The sequence below is a fragment of the Macrotis lagotis genome, chromosome X (assembly GCF_037893015.1).
Source record: "Macrotis lagotis isolate mMagLag1 chromosome X, bilby.v1.9.chrom.fasta, whole genome shotgun sequence".
Classification (NCBI taxonomy): domain Eukaryota; kingdom Metazoa; phylum Chordata; class Mammalia; order Peramelemorphia; family Peramelidae; genus Macrotis; species Macrotis lagotis.
Window position 1 is genome coordinate 141,051,439 of NC_133666.1, and position 21,713 is coordinate 141,073,151.

At 38.1% G+C, this 21,713-nt stretch overlaps 1 protein-coding gene and 1 pseudogene across 3 annotated transcripts in view; one reads left to right on the forward strand and one right to left on the reverse strand.

The window, feature by feature from the left end:
* Window positions 1-3,939: 3,939 nt before the first annotated feature.
* Window positions 3,940-21,713, forward strand: part of WIPI2 (WD repeat domain, phosphoinositide interacting 2) — a 44,580-nt gene continuing 26,806 nt past the window's right edge. For all 3 annotated transcript variants that reach the window (XR_012472483.1, XM_074206945.1, XM_074206946.1), the window contains exons 1-10: window positions 3,940-4,197; window positions 7,984-8,066; window positions 12,398-12,567; window positions 13,088-13,184; window positions 14,509-14,606; window positions 14,933-15,025; window positions 15,161-15,231; window positions 16,133-16,240; window positions 17,085-17,249; window positions 21,394-21,501. Coding sequence is in view for 2 of the 3 variants with exons in the window: in XM_074206945.1 (XP_074063046.1) it covers window positions 4,124-4,197; window positions 7,984-8,066; window positions 12,398-12,567; window positions 13,088-13,184; window positions 14,509-14,606; window positions 14,933-15,025; window positions 15,161-15,231; window positions 16,133-16,240; window positions 17,085-17,249; window positions 21,394-21,501 (1,067 nt within the window). In the remaining variant the exon portion in view is untranslated. The remainder of the gene's footprint in view (window positions 4,198-7,983; window positions 8,067-12,397; window positions 12,568-13,087; window positions 13,185-14,508; window positions 14,607-14,932; window positions 15,026-15,160; window positions 15,232-16,132; window positions 16,241-17,084; window positions 17,250-21,393; window positions 21,502-21,713) is intronic.
* LOC141502285 (large ribosomal subunit protein eL27-like) lies at window positions 9,499-9,899 on the reverse strand (annotated as a pseudogene).

A 21,713-nucleotide genomic window follows, 5' to 3' on the forward strand; every position in this document is an offset into this window, starting at 1 on the left:
GAAATTCTTTGTACTTATTTCTAACACAATAAATTTTTCTCCACCCCTCTCCCTAGATTGTAAATGCTACTAGACCAGAGACTTTTCCCTTTAATCTGTTTATTCCTACAACCTAGCACAATACTACTAATTGGTATGAAGTAGGCCCTCAACAATTGCTGATTAATTTGTAATGGAAGGATAAGAACATTAGTGATACAAAACCAAAGAGAGGTAAATGAGGACACAAAGACTGAATAAAGCTCCCCTTAAGTTCTGTCAAGTTAAAAAATAAATACCTTAGCTTTAACCATCAAGAGTTCATAATCCAGGCTCTCTTGGAAAGGGAAAATTGCCAGAAGAGTGTTCAGAAAGCTTAAAACACCCTTTCAATTTACCTTCTGTCACTACCCCCATGGTAGTGGCATCATTAATCTAACCTCCAGTTAATTTTGGTAGAAATACTTCAATTAGGGAAGTTACCATAGCAAAGGGACAGGGAAGTGCCCCCCCAAAAAAACAAGGAAGGGGATTTTCCAGAAGGAAAGCTAAGGAGTCCTGTCATTTGTGACCTTCTAACTGAAACCTGAGTTTCAAGTCTAAAACATTTTGCATACTGCTTCTAAAGTATGATTTTGGATTACTGAAGTGAATGTTAATTTTGGATAGGAGACTTCATGAGAGATGTTCTTCCTCTCTAATTACAGAAAAAAAAAATAATACACATGGATATAGAATATCTTCGAAGAGAGTTCCTTGGAAAAAGAAATGTTTTGGAAGGCAAATATGTAGGGGAAAGGAAGCTCCTCAACAACAAAATTTTCAGCTCTGCCTCCCTAGAGTTCTTGTCTTGGGTGAGATGATGGAAACCCTCTATCTTGGTGGTTCTCATTCTCTTCCATTCTTAATGGAAGAGCACCTTCATTCTATATATTTTCTGGTATACTCTTATCTGCATTACAATATTCACTGTTAGTGAGAGTCTTTTCTTTAACCAGCATTTGGAGTGAAGGAGTCAAGTCAGCAAGTGTAACACTGGGGTTATTCCTTCTTGTTTAAGGGTCAGAGACCAGGCAAAATTGTTTCAGCTTCTGAAATGAAAAAAAATCATTCCCCTAAATAATTTAGGAGGGGGAACAGATAAATATAATTCTGGTCAGGCACTCCTCTTTCAGAAAACAGAGTAGTAAGGCTTTTTTTTTTTGTCCTGCTCTCCTACAGGCAAAAATCAAAATTTCCCTTGCAGAGGGTTGGGCAAGGCATCAGAGATTATCAGTTCTTCCTGGAAGCTGCATTTAGATAACCCATGTGAATATCTGTGCTTAATGTGGACACCACATACCTCATATAGGTCTACTGACATAAAGATAGGGAGACTTCATTTAGAAATGATGCTGCACTATATTCAACATATGAGATATTGTTGTCCTAGATAATGAAAGAAGCCTGGAAAGGCTGAAAGTAGATGGTCAAGATCATAATTCTGTCATTCAGGGGCTACAGCTTTGTTTTCTAGGGCCATGGCAAAATTATTGTGGAATTTTCTGTCATCTAAAGGTCCTTAAAAAGGTATATCTCCAATCTTCCTTTTCTTTTGCTTTTTGTCTGTAAATTATTTCCTATTTCTCCTGTACGTTCCTTGCTTTGCATGTATGTTTCCTTGTTGTCGCCCCCATTGGAGGCAGGGGCTGCCTTTTTTCTCTTTTTTTGTAACACCAGGGCTTAGCACAAAACAGGCAGTTAATAAATGTTTATTGATTGATGATTCTTTGCCAATTAAGTAGAAAGCTAGAGTTTTCTAGTTTGGAAGGGTCTAAGCACAAAAAATTACAAATATAAGGGATTCCAAAAAGGGGTCATGTATGGTTGTTGGGGGAGGGCAAAAGAGGAGGTGTAAGGCTAGAGCAGATTGTCTCTCTGATTCAAAAAACCCCCAAACTAGAAAATCTGAGGTTTTTATAGATAACAATAAGAGCCATAAAGCTAAAGACTAGTTTGGAAAAATAGAACTCACTGCAATCTTGGGCTTAACAGAAATAGACTAGTTGCTTATGTCCTGGACCAAGTGCTATGATAGACCTGTCAGAATTAGCTATCGTAGGCAGATTGTTAAATTTTCAGCACGAGCAATTTCACCTTGGACATCAGCAAATACTAGGCATAAGGGCTTGATTTAATTTGTTGATTGTCTAGATTTAAAGAGAAGAAAAAAATATTAATGTAGATTAAATTTAAAAGTGTTGTGTGTATTTTCCCCCCAAAGAACATATTGTTAAACAAATTTACCAGCATTCCTGAACCTATAGTCAAATTGCAATTTGGGTGTCTGAACAGGTGTCAGGACCTTTTTATATATTACTATGAAATTCTGAGATGTGCTATAAGGACGCTGATCTTTTATAGGATCCTAGGATTTAAAGTTGTAAAATCCCTTAAAAGAGCACCTAGTTCAATATTTATTCTATAGACGAAGTTACTGAGAGTCATGTAAAAAGGCATTGTGTTAGGTTTTTTTGCAAGGCAATGGGGTTAAGTGGTTTGCCCAAGGCCACATAGCTAGGTAATTATTAAGTGTCTGAGATCGGATTTGAACTCAGGTCTTCCTGACTCCAAGGGCAGTGCTCTATCCACTGCACCACCTAGCTGCCGCATCAAAAGGCATTGTATTAGTACAGAAAAAGTACTGGCTTTAACTTTAGAAGAGCTTAATTTGATTCCTGATTCTACAACTTTCTACCTATGGGACTTTGGGCCTCAGTTTCCTAATCCAGAAAATGATGGGCTTAAATTAGATTGACCTCTCAGGTCCCCTCCAGCTCCAAATCTACCATCCTGACTTTCCTAGTCACACTGCCAGTTGCAAAAATTAGTAACACGAATCCAGTAAATGCTCTTCGTACTTTTCTATCCTATAGATTTAAAACTTTCCTTACTTATTTATTAATTTCTTTCTTTCAACTCCTTCCTAGAGATTAAGTTCCTTGAGGGCAGGATCTATATTTTGCTCAGTACCATTTTTTCCCTTAACTTCTTTGCAGATATTTGTAGAATTGAATCAAATATTCCCTGGTGGAGTTACTAAAATCTTTATGTGTAAAGGTCTCATCTTCCCTAAAAGATTGTATCTAAGTCAAAGGTTGTCTTCTAATTCTGTTAAAATATTCTGTCTCCTTACTGTGCGCTTGGAACATAGTGATCACAATGAATGCTTTTGGCTCTTTGTGGACTTGAGTTTTATCCTCAGCTCTCTGTGCTTCTAACAAACATTCTTGAACCACCACTATATTCAAAGAAGAGCTAGACCACTGCAGACTCATGGGATGTATATTTATTAGCAATGAAAGTTCTCAGGGAGCAAGACTATTTTGGCTATGGCTGAAAATTTATCTTTATTTTCTCTAACATCTAATTGAAATTCAGCATTCTTTCCAGTTTTGAATGTAGACAACCATTTTTTTTTTTTTGCTTTTGCAAGGCAATGGGGCCACAGCAGTCACATGTGAACTCAGGTCCAGGATGCACTGCGCCACCTAGCTGGCCCCGAAGACAACAATATTATTCTGGGCAGGGGTCTACACTAAGTTACCAAGTGACACACGCAGAAATGTTAAGAATTTCTGTTCTATCTAAAATGAAAACTTCCCACATAGGGAAGGAGAGCAGAGAGTGGTCTTGTCCCAGTTCGCAAAATCTCACTGCGCACGCTCCAGGAGCTTTCTCATTCACGCAGGCGCAGTTTCCCAAGGCTCATCCACGAGACCGGCCTCCAGACGGCGCTTCCGGCGTCGCGCGTGCGCACTCAATCAGAACCAGCGTCCTTCGCGGCGGCCGAGAGCCCGCCCCTCTCGCGAGTTGCGGCCATTGCGCCTGTGCGCGACCCCGGTCGTGTGCGGCCGTGGGGGCGGAGCGGCGCAGGCGCCCTGCGAGGTTTAGGACCCGGAGCGTAAACAAGAGACGGGAAGGGATGAGGCGACGGCAGAAGTTGGAGCAGCGAGCGGCGGCGGCGACGGCGGCATCAGCAGCAGCGACCCCAGCCGCCGGAGCGCTCAAGACGGAGGAGACCACGGCGCCGGCGAGCGGGGCCCGGAGCCGAGCCTGACTCGCCGTCTCTCCCGGCCCGGGAGCCCGAGCGCCCCCCCCAGCCATGAACCTGGCCAGTCAGAGCGGGGAGGCCGGCTCCAGCCAGCTGCTCTTCGCCAACTTCAACCAGGACAACACGTAAGGACGCCCCCCACGGCCCCCCGGAGCGCCCCCGCGGGGGCGCAGCGCTGTAAGCCCCAGCCGCGAGCGCCGCCCCCGCCCCCACGGCTTCCCAACAGGAATTGGGGTGAAGGCCAGGCCTTTGCTGGGAGGCTGGGCGAGAGGTGGGGAGGGTCGGAGCCAATCAGGGGCGCTTCCCGGGGTGGGAGGCCAGGATGCAGAGCTCCGCTTCCTAATGGCTTCCTGGCCTTTTCGGAGTTCTCGTCCCACAGGTAATCTCTTTAACTTGCAGTGTTTAAAACTACCCCCGAGGGGAGCTGCGTTCCTTCACTCTCACTCCGAACCACAAATCCCACTTGAAAAAGTTCTTTCCCTGGAGTTGCCATCGAGTTCCAAGTCATTGGAACTTGGAGAACAAGTCCAAGTCATGTTATTTTACAGATAAAAGAAACGAAGCCCAGAAAGGTTAACCTACTTAACCAGAGTCACCCCCCTGGTGTATCTTTGAACACAGATCTTTCAGTCTAAAATGCAACAATAATCCTGGAATTATTTTCTCTACTTTTCCCACTACAGGTTGCCATCGTTTTGTAACAGTCAATAGAGAATTGTTTTTCTTTTTTTCTTGTAGCTTGCTTCGCTAAAAATCTACGGAAAAGCAGGATGGAAATGATATTGGTATATTAAACGTTGAGGTGAAAGAAAAATTGTGAATGTATAGAAAAGAAACTGAGGCCTTAATTTTGTTTCCAATGGGAATCTGAAGGCATTTTCTTTAGTGAAGGGGACACAATCCCTTGGAGGGTGGGGGAGAGGATGGATGCTATGAGATTCTTTGGATGACGATATGGGAATGAAGATAGCCAAGAGATGAGATTGCTGAGGAAAGGATGACTTATGGGACTATGAGGGAGGAGGGCCATCTTAAGAAGTGAGTAAGAGGAAATGATGTAAGGGTGGTAGTAGTAGAGAAATATGTCATTTGGTTCTATCTAGACTGATTCTTCCTCCTTTACTGGATGTAATCAATATAGTAGCAAACTAGAAATTGAATGCTCATTTCAATTGTTAATTGAGTCTAGAAGGTCAACTCTTACACTCTTACACTGGTTAGGATAGTTGCTTACATTTAGAATCCTACATCTGGACCAGGGATTTTTACCTAATCCAAACCTCATTTAATAAATGAGGGGACTGAGGTTCAGGAACATATGATTTACAAACTAATGTTTGAAAGGGATATCACTTTATGCTAGGACTTGTTGTAACAAATTTTTACAACAAAATTTCACAACCCAATATTTTCAGCCTGTATTCTGTATAACAGATTTTCAGTACAACAGTGTATGAGCAGAATTTGTTACATGTTAATTTTGTTATTCAAAACGTTGGGGTGCGGCTAGGTGGCTCAGTGGATGGAATCAGGAGTACCTGAGTTCAAATCCAGCCTCAGACACTTAGTAATTACCTAGCTGTGTGGCCTTGGGCAAGCCACTTAACCCCATTTGCCTTGCAAAAAATTTTTTTGGCAAATTGTCATTTTCAAATCTTGTGGCTCATTTGGAAAATGGAAATGATACCTTTATTTGTCTCAGACTGCCATTTTGATAATGGAAAGGGAAAATGCCCCTTGTAAGTTAGAATTCTTATCCTATGATCTGGTGTGTCATAATCATGCTATTATATTTTCTAAGATATAGAAAAGGTTCTTAACCAGGGGTTCATGAACTCCTAGAGGTATATGAATGTGGGTGGGAAAAATTACATCTTTATTTCCCAGACCTAATTCACTTTAATTTTTTATTAAGAAATTGAAATTTTATCCTCAAGCATGAATCATTTTTAAACTTTTTGTCACTTGTTCAAAGTTTGCTAGAATATTAGATCTTGCCATTTTCGTGAATGGAAAAACATTAAGAGCAAAGCATGTCCTATTTTCAGAAAGCTCTCATTCCAGTTGCAAGAGAGACACTACTATGGGGCCAATGTTAGGTAAGACCTGGGGGGAGGTGGCAAAGGGTGGAGTTGATTGAGGGCAGAGTAGTAGTAATAGTAGTAGTAGAGGGTCAGATAAGACCTGTGGCTAGGCAGATGAGGCCAGGTGACATTACAATTGACTGTTAGTAACACCCTGTTTATATAGGTGTTATGTGTAGCCATGTCTTTTTCTAAGGTGCTTATATTCTGAGTGAAGAAATTCAGTAAGCTAATACAGATGAAGATACAAGTGCATATATAATTTTCTTTATAATGTTATAGATTCTGGTCCCTTCAGTCCCTATCCCATAAGAAGTCTTTCTCAGTTTGTCAGAAACTTTGCTTACTGTCATTTCTTAGGATTTAGATAATCTGTATATTCCTCTTTTAATAGATATTCCTTTAGTTTTTAGTTCTTTGGCTTTGCAAAAAAGAACTTTAATAGTTATTTGTACTTAGGGAGACCTGTTTTTCCTTTGGTCTTTTGGACTAGAAGCCTAGTTAGTAGTACTGGGTCAAAGGGCATTTACAGTTTAGTAACTTTTTGGGGGATAAGTTCCAAATTGCTTCTAAAATGACTTAACTGGTTCATCCCTTCAAACAATTATTTATCCCCCCCTTTTTTCCAACAGTCTGAAGTTTAACTTCATAGTCGCTTAATTTGCATTTTTCTAATAATTTGGATGCAAAAGTCTACCTGTTTATATTCTTTGACCACTTATCAATGCCAGTGATTTCTGTTATTTGAATCATTCCCCGAAGTATCAAATGTCAGACCTTTAAGGTCTGCAAAAATTTTTCCAGTCTGCAAAATCTTTAATTTTACATAATCAATATTTTAGCCAGTATCAAATAAATTATTTCTGACTTTTAGCTGCAACTTTGGTTTTGTTAACATACAAATACAGTTAAGTATAGTAGTTAAATAAGCACTTGGCTACTGCTTTAGCATGTAATTTTCCTTGCTAACTTAAAACAACTTTGTAAAATTCGTAGAACAATTGTCCTCATTTTTACAAATGAAGAAAGAAATGTTTAGGTACAGAAATTAAATTTAGCTATTTTATTACTGGTCCTATAATTCAAATTTCTGTTTATATTCAAGTGATATTAAAAATGATTTAAAAACTGATTCTTTTCCCATATATTGAAACTTTAAACTGTATTTTCCCACTTGTTAGGTTATTGCTCCTTATTTTCTTTGGTTTAGTAACTTTCTGAGTGTATTCATATAATCAAAGGAAAAAATTCGTTTTTAGAGAGACTTCTAAATTTCTTAGAGCTGTGTGGGTAGTTTACTTTTCAGCTGCTATGTGAGTGATAATGTGATAGAATTAACTTCAAGATGCCACATTGGTCCTTGGCTTGTTTTAAGCCAAGTTTCCATCAATGTGTACAGTATCCTGATAATTTTATAATAAATTCAAATTACAAGTAAAACTTCTACTGATCATAATACAATTGGGCATATCTTAAGTATTATATCTGTAATTTTCTTGTAGAGGATATGTCACATCTTTCATACATGTTCGATTCACCTCAATTGGCATAAAATAATAAAAAGTTTGTTACTTTGCATTTCTAATGGACCAACACAGGCTAGTTTGACAATTCAAAACAGGAATTAATTTTTTGTATATAACTTTGTAAGAGACTTACTATGAATAGAGAACTGGCAGTCACATCCCACTGACTTGTTTCTGTGCAAATTACTCAGTGACCACTTCAATTCTCTTAAGATGATAATGTATGTTTATTTCTAAAACACCAAAACACCAGAATTTTAAAAAATGGGTTTGCTTTCTTAATAATTTAATTCTTTTTCAGGTCCTTAGCTGTTGGTAGTAAATCTGGTTACAAATTCTTCTCCCTTTCCTCTGTGGATAAGCTGGAACAGATTTATGAATGTAGTAAGTATTCTGTTATTTTCCTCTTTTCTGTTTGAATTTCATATCATTCATTTTATTCCATTTAAAGTTCCTAGGTCATTTAGAGTGACTATATCTACTAAAATGTTAATTCCATTCACTAAGTTTATCATGATTTACCATTTTTGTTAGTCTACCTTGCTTTTTTTCTCAATTGTTTAAGGCATTGTCACATAAGTGTCTGAGGCTTGATTTGAACTCAGGTCCTCCTGACTTCAGGGCTGGTGCTCTATCCACTGTGCCACCTAGCTGCACCTCTTAGTCTGTTTTGTACAGATAAGTAGTTATATTTTAGAAATGATACCTTTGATAGTAAACTTCTTTGTAAGAGTTTAAGTTACTGTTTCATAATAGGTGGAAAATATGAACAGCTCATTGTGTGGGCTTAGAGAAATTAAAGTTTTCTTTCCCTATTGATAATGTCTTTTTCTTCCTAGGTGTTTGCCAGTGTAATCCATTTTATTTCCCAGGTATTTTTTTTTCCTCTAGGTTACATTTTGTATAACTAAATGAACCGGAGGTTTCAGGAAATATGTATCATGTATTTTGTTCTTTTAAACAATTTTCCTGGAGGGAAAATGGAATGCAGCGTAGATATGTCTGAATCATGCTGTTGCAGTATTACTGTTGTGAAAGTGAAACTTGACAAAGTAATATGAGAAAGCTTTTATTTTTTTTATTTTTTTTGCAAAGCAATGGGGTTAAGTGGCTTGCCCAAGGCCACACAGCTGGGTAATTAAGTGTCTGAGGCCAAATTTGAACTCAGATACTCCTGACTCTAGGGACAGTGCTCTATTCACTATGCCACCTAGCTGCCCTTTGATTATTTCTTAAACCCTAGATTAGCAAATCACTAATTTCTTTTGTTGTCCCTCAAATTGATGAATTTGAATAACATTAATATTAGGTACTTCTCTTTCTCCGTTCAAATTTTTCTGATAAAACAAAAGTTTAGCAAGCATCTTAAAACCAGAAAAAATGTTTTAATTATTCACCTGGTGAGATTGGACTAAAGTTAACTAATTCTAAAGGAAAAATGATTTAAAAGCAAATGTTCTCTAGCTTTACTTTATTGATGGTATGTTTTTATTTTGCTTGCAGTTATTAAATCCTTTTTAGAAACACTAAGGACACTATCCTTCTAATTTTTCTTAAGTTTTTGCAAGGCAAATAGGGTTAAGTGGTTTGCCCAAGGCCACACAGCTAGGTAATTATTAAATGTCTGAGGATGGATTTGAACTCATGTAATCCTGACTACAGGGCCAGTGCTCTATTCACTGTGCCACTTAGCCTCCTCCTACTATCCTTATTTTAAATTAAGTTTCTGGAATGATTTCATTACTGTTCATCAGTCTCTTGTCTATAATTTAGGCAGATCTTTTTTTAAAACATTTTACTGACCAACATAGTAGTTCTAAAACTGTAGTTTCTAGAAGAACCACTCGTTTTTGCCCGTCTTGTACCTTTCCTCAGACTTGACCTTGGCCTCCCTCCTGGCCTTCAGTTTCAGTGTAGGGTCACAGAACACATCTTTATTGACTAAACTGTTTTGTCCAATGGGATATCCACAGAATATCTGGTGGGCATGAGATTGTAGTTATAAACCTTCGCAAAGGACTTTTTGATCTCTTGGCAATCTTCTTTTTGCCCATTACTACCGTCACTTTGCAAGGGTTGCGGTCAATACCTGCCACCAAGGCATGACTGTAAGGCCTGTCGGAGGTCCCCTCATCAATGTTCTTAATGATGATGGCTTTGTGTCCAGAGTCTGGCCAGGACCAGCACCACCTTCCTGGCTTTCATGAACGTGCCCATTTCACAGCCTGGGACTCTAGGCAAATCATTTCAATTCAAAGTAATTACTCTATTATAGCAGGAGATGGGAATGTTTTTTCCTGCCCAGAGCCATTTGGTTATTTCTTTTTAGGTTTTTGCAAGGCAAATGGAGGACTGGAAGTTCCCACCCCTGCTCTTATAGCAACGTAAAAAATAGAATCCTTCTTGAGTTGGTACAGAAGATGCCCTTTAAGTGTGTGTGTGTGTGTGTAAACATTTATTTTACTTAAAATGTTTAGATCTAGGCAAACATTTACTTTGCAAATCATCCACATCTGAAACTAAATGTTTAAAGCTTGTTCCTTTTTTAGGAAGAAATGCAAGGTACTAGAGATTTTGGGGGGGGGTGGAATGCATTAAAATATGGAGTTGAACTTTGTCTCCAGTTTCTGAAAACTTATCAAATACTTCATCCAGGGCCTTGAGGAAAAAAGTGCTTTGGGGGTTATCCTTCCTATTTGAGAAGTTTTACATTGCACTAAAATTGATAATATTTAATAATGGATTCTTTGTAGGGAGCTCTTGTCTTTCTTGACTTTACAATGAAATAGCAGCTTTTTAATTAAAGCTTGAGTACTGTTCATTCTATATTTTTCCTTCACCATTTCAGTATGGGACATACTGCTTTCTGCTGTTACATAATGCCATAGGAGGAAACAACCAGAGTAGAGAAACATTATAACTAAGATAAGGAAAAAGTTTGATCTCTGACATATACACCTAGCTGCGCTATAAAAGCAAGACTGAATATACTTCATTTAGATTTGAATTTATGTATGATTACTTAGCAAGATATCCCTGCCATTTGTTTTATTTATATTATTACAATGATTTTGAAAGATAAAAGATAAAGAGTAAAGATAACCCCCCCACCCACCCAGAAGATGAGAAACCTCAAGAGTAGTGAGAGAGAGAAAATGTTCAGATTCCATTTGACTCTGTTGTATCCCTGCCATTTGGAAGAAGCACTTTTACTTATTTTTGCCTTCAACCTCACTCTCTGGAATTCTGATAGTTTTAATGCTTGTCTATTTCTTGTCTGTTTGTCATAGATCTTATAGGCTTGTTTTTTTTTTTAGAATTAAGAATTGCTTCAACTATAATTAGAATAATATAATTAGAATGCGTTATTCATTACAGCATAGTGACAATAAATTAATGTTTAAGGAACTTATCGAACAAATATAATAGAATTGCCAACAGATCTGCAACCCAGTTGGATCTAGAAGATCCTTTGAAAACATCACAGGTTATTGATGTTACAGAACTGGGTTTGATGTTGTTGTAGCTCGTTGATCACTTATCCCCCCCAAGCCCCAATCTACTACATACATTTAACATATTAATTGTAGGCTATTATAAGAGTATTCAGTCATGTTTCTGCAACTAGATCATAAACTTTAGAGCAGAGACGGTGGCTTATGTTTCTGATAACTTGTTATTGAACATGTTACTGAAAACAGACACCTAATAAGTTTCCTAGCATATTGAGACCAGATTTGAACCCAGGTACTCCTGACTCCAGGGCCAGTGCTCTATCCACTGCACCACCTAGCCACCCCAATATTTTCATTATTTTCCACCCTTCTCTTTCCGTAACTTAGGATAACAAGCCATCTGATATGAACAATTATGTTACACATTTCTGTATTAGTCACACTGAAAGAAAAATCAGAATAATGGAAAAACCATGAAGGAAAAAAGCATTTAAAAAATAATAGGCATTGATGTGTATTCAGATTCCATAGTTCTTTATCTTGATATGGATGAGATTTTTTAATCACTTTACTGCTGAGAAGAGCTAAGTCTAAACATATTTGATTATAGCACAGTGTTGCAATGTTTTTTGGTTCTGTTTACCTCTCTTAGCATCAAGTCATATTAAGTCTTTCCCAAGTGTTTCTGAAATCTGCCTGCTAATCATTTAGTTTTTGGTTTTTGCAGGGCAGAGGGGTTAAGTGACTTGCCCAAGGTCGCACAGGTAATAAGCGTCTAAAGGCCTGATTTGCACCTTCAGGGTTGGTGTTCTATCCAATGTGCCACCTAGCTGCTTCTAATCATTCTTTACAGAGTAGTAAATAATTTGTTATGTTCCTATAACACAATATTCAGCAACCCCTCAATTTTCAATTCTTTGCTACCACAGAGATTTTGTTTGAATATTTTATCTTTGGGATTTAGTAGTGGTATTGCAGATCAGAGGATATGCACAAAATAAATATTTCTAAATTGAGCTATATTTTAGGTGTAGTAGAGAATTTGGCCAGATAAAGAAATTTTCTGTTACATGATATTAATTTTCTCTTCTATGTACATGTGGGTTTGGTTATTTGTATCTCATAACAAAATTGTTCTAGATTTTCAAAATGAATAAGCAAGAAAACTTAATTCAGTTCACCTTTATATGTTCTTTGACAGGGAAAACTATAATATGGATTCTGTTAATGTAAACTTTCTCCCTTTTATGCTTATTTCAGCTGATACCGAAGATGTGTGTATTGTTGAAAGATTGTTTTCAAGTAGCCTGGTGGCTATTGTTAGCCTCAAAGCTCCAAGAAAGCTAAAAGTCTGCCACTTTAAGAAGGGCACTGAAATATGCAATTATAGCTATTCCAATACCATATTGGCAGTGAAACTGAATAGACAGGTAAGTTATCAGCCTTTGAAAAATGTATTTTTTAAGTTTTTATAAATTTCAATAATTTCCCATTTTCTACATAATAATGTAATTGCTTTATTCAAGGGCCTTCACAGTTACCATTTTGAATCCTGTCTTGCAGTTGTGATATCTCTTCCATACTTGTTTTGAACCATTATTTAGTATTTTATGTAGAAGATTTAACTCTTATCTCCCCAGCCAGTTTCTGTTTCTAGTAATTTTAACTTAACCTTATCCCTTATTGTCTTTTTGTTGGTTTTATGAGACACTCTTATTTGCTTAGTGAATAAGTACATTGTGAGGGAAAGGCTATCCCTAAGGATCCCTCAAAGCTTTCTGTTCATAACATGGGGTTGAGTATAGGGGAAGAATAATTGCATGGGTGCCTGTACTATAAATACTGCTGTTAATAGAGGAATTCTACTCTGATACACAAATGAAGTAATGATTTTCTTTCAAAAAAAATTTCAGAATAGAATCATGGCTTTCTTTTTTTTTTATTCTTTAGAGGTTGATAGTATGCCTAGAAGAATGTCTATATATACACAATATTCGTGATATGAAGGTACTGCATACAATCAGGGAAACTCCCCCTAACCCTGCAGGTAAATTCACTTATAAAAAAAATGCTTGTATTGACCTTATTATTGGAAATACAAAACACTTTAGAATATTTTATTTCCATTATGTATCTTTGTAGTTGCCTTTCCGTTATTTGAGATAATTACAGGTGAAAGATTTTCTAACTATACTGGATTTTTAAAGTAATTTTAAAGAAGCATAATAGTATAATGAATAGAACAGACACGAAATCAAGAAAATCTGGATTCAAATACCTATTTTCTCAGGCTCATCTGTAAAATGTTGATGACTATGTCATACCTTCCCTACAGGGTTGTTCTAAGGACAAAAATGAGAAATGTACAAAAATGGGGCATAGGGAATTTTCCTTTTGGAGGAGTCATATGGTAGCCTGAAAGCATTATCCTTTATTAGCATTCTGTCTTCAACAAAAGGTAATTCTTGACCAGGAAAGCCAAGTCACAAAAAAATCATTTTTCCAGCTTAGGACAGTTTAGGAAGACAGGTCTGGGCAGGGGCTGCACCAGAGTAAGCAAAATCTGGCTGGTGCTGTAACAGCAAAATGCAGAAACAGTGTCCAGGGGTTGGTTAAGGGATTTAATACCTGAACAGATTCCAGTAGACTCCTGTATTAACATTGGTAGCAGGAACAAGAGATGCCATCTGGCCCAATAACCAGTTCTGGATCACTTCTAGAACACAGCTCATAAGGGAACAGGGGGCCCCCACCCTACTTGAGTAAGGACAAGACCTCAAACCAGCAGGGTAATGAGACCTCCATGTTGGAAGGACTGAAAACTGGACAGCAAGATCATAAGTGACAAACTAATGTCAAAAATACTGCCTTTTTCTGCCCCCCCCCCCCCCACTTCCCACCTCATTTTCAGAGAGTAAACAACCCAAATCTTATGAAGTCCCAGGGACACTTGAGACAACAGAACAAGGACTTAAACATAAGCAAAGCCTGAAAGCCAAATGTAGATTGGACATAAGTTCAAAAAGAAATCCTAGAACAATGCAAGAAAATTGTGAAATTACCAGGTAATAGCTTGGTAAATAAAAAGGGCATTAAATGTTGAAGAAAACAACTTTAAATCAGAATTGACCAAACAATAAAAGATATATATATAAAACCTCATTACATAAAATTAGAAATTTTTTAATCTTTAAAAATTAGAATCGGACAAGTTAATTCTACATTTTTAGTAAATTTGAACCAATTCAGTTGCCTGCCCTCATTTTATAGGTAACAAATGTTTGAAATGAAAAAAATGCTAAAGTTTTAAATACTATATATACGTTTGTCTATGGAATTTTGTCTTTTAACACTGATCTCTGTATCCACAGGTTTGTGTGCTCTGTCAATAAATAATGATAATTGTTATCTGGCATATCCTGGGAGTGCAACTATTGGGGAAGTACAAGTCTTCGATACCATTAATTTGGTGAGGATTTCTTTTTCTTTTTCAAAATATGATAGGGAAATTTTTATGCAATAGGGGAGTTTTTGGAAATGAAGGGATGGATATGATCTAAGGCAGCTACATATCTTCTCCCCTTTCATGTCTCATTTTATCAATCCATAGGTATCATTTATTGCTTTAGCTTTGTAGAAATCTTTTTTTAGATGTAGAAATCTTTAATGAAGAATTTGCTTTAAGATGCAAATTGATTTAATGTTTAAATTAATGATATTAACATTTTGAGTAACTAATTGTATTTGTGATAATTTCTTGCCCAATAAAACAAATTTATTTTTTGTACACTTTAGAGGGCTGCTAACATGATACCAGCTCATGATAGTCCCCTCGCAGCCTTGGCTTTTGATGCAAGTGGTACCAAACTTGCCACAGCTTCTGAGAAGGTAGGTCATAATTTTGATGGTTTCGATATTCCTTCCATTTTATATGGTGATAACATAGTTCCATTTTTCTATTTTTATTTCTTAACATTACCTATAATTACAGTTTAACTAGATTATTTTTTTTTCCTTTTATAGGGGACTGTGATTAGGGTATTTTCTATCCCTGAAGGACAGAAAATCTTTGAGTTCCGGAGAGGAGTAAAGAGGTAATATATAGCAGCATGACTTTTAAATTCTTTAGGATATATATTTGGTTTTTGTTTTTCAAGGCAATGGGCTTAAGTAACTTTGCCAAAGGCCACACAGCCTGTCTGAGGCTGGATTTGAACTCAGGTCTTCCTGTCTTTAGGGCCGATGGCCTAACCACTGTGCCACCTAGCTGTTCTCTCTTTAGGATATATTTGAATTTCAGTTGTACATGAACTGACCAAAAAGAGTTGTTCATGACTCATCTTTGACACAGACTTGTTATGTGACCCCTGGCCTGGGTACTTAGCCCTTTCAAGTACTGTAGGCAACTCTCTAAAAAGTAGTGTTAAATAGCATATATATACTTTACAATAGCTTGGAACACAATTGGTTTCAGTTACAATTACCAGTTATGGTTCTTGAACTAGAACATTGAATTAGAACTAAAAATAGTTCTGAAAAAAGTATGTGCACCTGAATCAGTATAATGAAACATAACAATTGGAAAATAAATAACTTGCCCCTTAACAAGTGGTTACAATTAAATCCATATATGTACCAGGGAGAAGCTTTTCATTGATATAAATGTGATATAACCCCAGGCAAGTCACTCAGCCTCTGCCTCAGTTTCTGTAAAATGCTTAGTAGATGGTATGTGCTTTCATTTTTCTTCCCGGAAAATTGCTCAATTCAACATAAGTATATAGTCTTATTTGAAAATTCATTGATGGTATATTTTTCCTTCCTCCCCCCCCCCTTGAGAAAAAGATACAATGAGAAGTATCCTGTTCCAGTAAATCTTATATCACCACAGTCATATCTAAGCAGATATTTCTTTAATATTTACTTGGGCTCTTTCTGGTGTTTTAAGAGGATAGAAGAGTTAAATTGTATCTTAATTTGAATTCTCCTTTACAGGTGTGTAAGCATCTGCTCTTTGGCCTTCAGCATGGATGGAATGTTCCTCTCTGCGTCTAGTAACACAGAAACAGTGCACATATTCAAACTTGAGACTGTGAAAGAGAAGTAAGTCAGAATATTAGATTTAAGAAACTTCTTAAGCTTGGAAATGAACTATTTATAAGAAATAGAGAATTTGAGGCGAAAGAGGACAAGAAATAGAGAATTTGAGGTGAAAGGGGACAGAAACCTTAGACAGCTAGGTGGCACAGTGGCTAGAAGGCTGGGCCTGGAGTCAGGAAAACCTGACTCTGAGCCAGTCTCTTCTGTTTGCCTTAATTTCCTCAACTATAAAATGGTATTAAAATCATCTACTTACAGAGTTTTTTAAAGATCAAATAGGATTTCTGGTTACATAATGCAATCCTTTCCACAAACAAGTAGTCATCTAACCCTGTCTGATCTTTATTTTATTTATTTAAGGCAATGGGATTAAGTGACTTGCCCAAGGTCACACACCTCCAACACTTAAACAGCTCCTCAGGGCTTCTTTTGGGTAGCTCCAAAAGTTTTTCCCTTAGTTAAGCCTTAATTTGCTTCTTTATATTTTCTTCTTCTCTTAATCTGATGCTTCTATGACTGTAGGCAAGTCACATAATCTCTCTAATTCTCTGTTAATCAGTGAATCCTCTCCATGTCATGTCCAGTCAGTCATGGTAACCCTCTTGGCTTCTCAGGCTTATTAGTATCCTTCCTAGAGTGATGTCCAGGACGTTGCCTGTATTTGAGATTAAATGGGTATTTTGTCTACATTATACATTATATGGTGCCACGGGGTTGCCTTAGGAGACTTCAGAGAGCATTCCACATTCAAGCATTACAGAAAAACATTGAGAAAATAGAAATTGATTCATAAAGTGTTGTTTCATGAGACAAAATGAGAAAATAAAGCCCTTACTATTTCTTCTAGACCTCAGGAGGAACCTACTACCTGGACTGGTTACTTTGGAAAAGTACTTATGGCCTCTACCAGCTATTTGCCCTCTCAAGTAACAGAAATGTTTAACCAGGGTAGAGCATTTGCTACTGTCCGACTACCATTCTGCGGTCATAAAAATATATGTTCCCTTGCCACGTGAGTATGAATGGTGAATTGCTTTGCAATGTTTATGTTGAATAGTAAGGAAGTTCCTGATTGTCTGGAATGATCATGGTGCAGCTGCACTTTATTTGCTCAGTAGTTTTGAGTGTGGGCAAATTACTTAATTTCCTCATCTGAATTCTTAGTTTGTAGTGACCTACTATCAACAGGGTATACAAGTCTACAAATTTTCTAGATTGCTTTAAAATTTGTAATCTAGAAATGTGAACTCTTAGATTTTTCTGATAGAAATCCTTCAAGTGATAGGATACATTGAGGAAAATTATTCAGAATTAGTGGAACAAGTACTGAGAAATGTTGAACTGAAAATGTTCTGAGATCTTGAACCCACGTTAAAATTCTTAGGTATTCATTAGTATTAATTTTTAAAATTGCAGTGTGTCCTGAGTGCCAAGTCATACTCTGAATATAAGTAGCTGAAAGTGAATAAAAAGTGACATTTTGAAAATTGTTTGTAATTGTTCACCTACTTCTACCTATCCTTTATAACAAAGATGAGAAAAAACCAAACACATTGTATCTAGTATGCCATATTCCAACTCAATGAATATAGTGATATATTTTTTTAGAAACAGATATTTTTTTAATTTAATATTCTCATTTTGTACAATTAATGTTATTTTTACATTAGTAAAATATTCTTGTTTAAGAGTAAATGAGATACCCCCTCCCCCCGTAAATATAGACTTGCTTCAGCAAGGGGAGAGAAAAAAATTTAAAATAATAGTAGTAATTGCAGGTATGGCCAGGTGGCACAATGGATGGAGCACCAGCCCTGGAGCCACGAGCACCCGAGCCCACATCTGGCCCCGGACACCCAACAATCACCCAGTTGTGTGACATGCAAGCCACCTGAACCCCCACTGCCCTGCAGAAACCAAAAAAAAAAAAGACCCAAAATAAAATAGTAATAATATTAGGGGTGGTTGGGTGGTGGACTGAGCATTGGCCCTTGAGCCAGGAGCACCTGGGTCCCAATCAGGTCTCACACACCCAAGGATCACCCTGCTATGTGGCCCCAGGCAAGCCACCCAGCCCCATTTGCCCTGAGCCCCCACCCCCAAAATAATAATAATGCGCTTCAGTCTTTCTTCCAACATCAACAACTGTCAAGCATGGATTCATTCTTTATGATTAGTCCATGGCATCCCTCCTTTGGTATTTCTCCACTACCATGTACTATATTTTCTCTCCTTTCACTCTGACTCTACTGTAGGTTAGCTGAGTGGCGCAGCAGACAGATCCCTAGCCCTGGGGCCAAGAGGCCCCGAGTCCCCATACCACCCCTTAGGCCCAGAATCCACCTGGCCCTGTGGTCCCAGACAGGCCATCCAATCCTAGCCCCTTGCAATAAGTAAAAAACAAAATGTGTTAATATCTGACCATCCTCCCCCCATGGTCCATCACCTCCATCACTCACATCCCCCCCTTCCCCCTGTCGCCCCCTCTCCTTCTTACTCCAAATGCCTATACCCCATTGAGTATATATGTTGTTTCCTCTCCTAGCCATGTCTGATGAGAGCGAAGTTTCCCTCATTCCTCCTTGCCTTCCCCCCTTCCATATCATTGCAATAGCTCATTATAATAAAGAAAAGTCTTATTATATGAAATATCTTGGCCTATTCCCCCTCTCCTTTTTTCTTTCTCCCATTACATTTCCTTTTTTTCCTATTAACTTCATTTTACACCACATTTTATCTTCAAATTCAGCTTTCTCCTGTGATTCAACTATAAAAGCTCCCTCTACCTGCTCTATTAACTGAGAAGTTTCATATGAGTATTATCAGTGCAGGAATACATGCAGTTCATCATCATTAAGTCCCTCATTTTCCCCTTTGACTCCAATCTCTATGCTTCACCTGAGTCCTGTATCTGAAGATCAAACCTTCTGTTCAGGTCTGGCCATTCCAACAGGAACATTTGAAACCCCCCTGGTTCATTGAAAGTCCATTTTTTTCCCTGGAAGAGGACATTCAGCCTTGCTGGGTAGTTCATTCTTGGCTGCATTCTAAGCTCTTTTGCCTTCCAGTGTATTATATCCCAAGCCCTTCGAGCTTCCAATGTAGCTGCTGCTAAGTCCTGTGTGATCCTGACTGCAACTCCACGATATTTGAACTGTGTCCTTCTGGCTGCTTGTAATATTTTCTCTTTGACTTGGGAGTTCTGGAACTTGACTATAATATTCCCAGGGTTTAGTTTTTTGGGATCTCTTTCTTGGGGGGGATCAGTGGATTCTCTCCATTTCTATTTTGCCCTCTGCTTCTAGGATATCAGTGCAATTTTCCTGTAGTAATTCTTTGAAAATGATGTCAAGGCTCTTTTCCTGATCATGACTTTCAGGTATTCCAATAATTTTTAAATTATCTTTCCTAAGTCTGTTTTCCATATCAGTTGTTTTTTCAATGAGATATTTCACAATTTCTAAATTTTTCATTTTTTTTTTTTTGGTTTTAAAGTATTGATTCCTGATTTCTGGCAAATTCATCAATCTCCCTGAATTCTATTTTGACTGAAGGATTTGTTCTCTTCAGAGTTTTCTTATCTCTTTTTCCATCTGGCCCATTCTGTTTTTTAAAGCATTCTTCATAACTTTTTGAACTGTTTTATCCATTTGACTGCTGACTTCATTTTCATGTTTTTCTTGCATCTCTCTCATTTCTTTTCCCAGTTTTTCTTCTAACTCCCTCATTTGATTTTCAAAGTCTTTTTTTTAATCTCTATCATAGCCTGAGCCCAATTTCTGTTTTTCTTGGAGTCTTTAGATGTAGGAGCTTGTGCTTCCTCATCTTCAGACTGAGTATTTTGATCCTTCTTGGGCTCATTTGCAAAATATTTCTCAATTGTGTTCCTCTTTTTTCTCTGCTTGCTCATTTTTCCTAGCCTGCACCTGTTTTGGGGTGCTTCCTGATCTTTTGGGACACTCCCACAAGGGTTTCAGAGTGTGAGGCTGTCCTCCCTCCTGGTCTGTGAATGACCATAAGCACCTCCCTCTGCCACGGGGCTGAGGTGGGGGGGCCCTGCTGCTCTCTGGGGGTGGGGCTAGACTTCCGATCAGGATCTGAATGTGGTCAGAGCCCTAGAGTCCTGTTCCTGGGTTTGAGGACGTAGCTCTGCAGTCCTCCCTAGGTTCAATGGGCTCATGCCCTGGGGGCTCCTGCTTACCGGCTCCACCTGCTTCTGTTCCTGGATCCAAGCTGCAGAAAGACCCAAGTTGCTTGCTGTGTGCCCTGAGGGCTGGGCTCCTCGTGCTCCCTCTGGCAGAGGTACCCTACTTTTCCCCCACTTTGTGCCTGGTGCTCCCTGGGTCAGGAGACTCCCCTGCTGCTGTGAGCCGTGGCTCCCAGTGCCCTGGGGCTGCCTCTGGGAGGCTGAAGTTCTTTTGCTCGGGCCTCCCCTCCAACCACGCGAAGCAGAGCCTTTCTGCTCTTTTCCAGGTTACCTTGAGTTGGAGAACTGCCTCATTGGATCCCTTTGTGGGTTCTGTCTCTGGAAAGTTTAGTTAGAGTCCTTAGCTTAAGAGTTTTATCAGAGATGGCCTAAGACTCGATCTTTTCTTGTCGTCATCCGACACATATATTTTCTCAACTCCTGAACCTACCAGACTTGATCATCATAATTCAGCATTCATTTGTGTTTGATAATTTCCGTTCTAAACGTTCTGCTTTTCATTTTCTTTATACAAGGTCGGATAAAGTGCATTTACAAAGATGAGAAGGAATCTTTTTGGGGTTTTTTTTTTTTTTTTTGCTGATATAAGTCATACATACATAAATCATCTGAATTTATCTGCTATCCACCAGTCAAGTTGATCAGGGCTAATACTTAGTCTGGGAGACTGTTTGTTTTTAGGTTTTTGCAAGGCAATGGGTTTAAGTGGCTTGCCCAGGGTCACACAGCTAGGTAATTATTAAGTGGCTGAGGCTGGATTTGAACTCAAATAGTCCTGACTCCAGGGCCAGTGCTCTATCCATTGCACCCTTTGCTGCCCCAAACATAGACTGTTTTGTCCTTTTTTGAGTCCTAGCAAACTTCTGAGATCCTTTCCAGTACTAGGGACAAAAGCTCATCTTAGTATATTAATAAGATTAAACTCCACTTAAAACTATTTTCTCTTTAGAATTCAGAAGATTCCCCGATTATTAGTGGGAGCCTCTGATGGATACTTATATATGTACAACCTGGATCCTCAGGAAGGAGGGGAATGCACTCTAATGAAACAACACAAGTAAGTTTACCTATTTACATAATTGATTTCATAAGTGTCTCCTCCAATATTTTAAGTTCAAGATGTGAAAATGCCATGCTAGAATTAAGCAATATTGCTTTGCTTCTCACTTTAAGCATGTTCTTAAATATGTTGATTTATTCATTTAGTTCAATTGTACTTTTTTTTTTTCAAGAAATATCGAACTAAAGAATTACCAAACTCCCACCAGA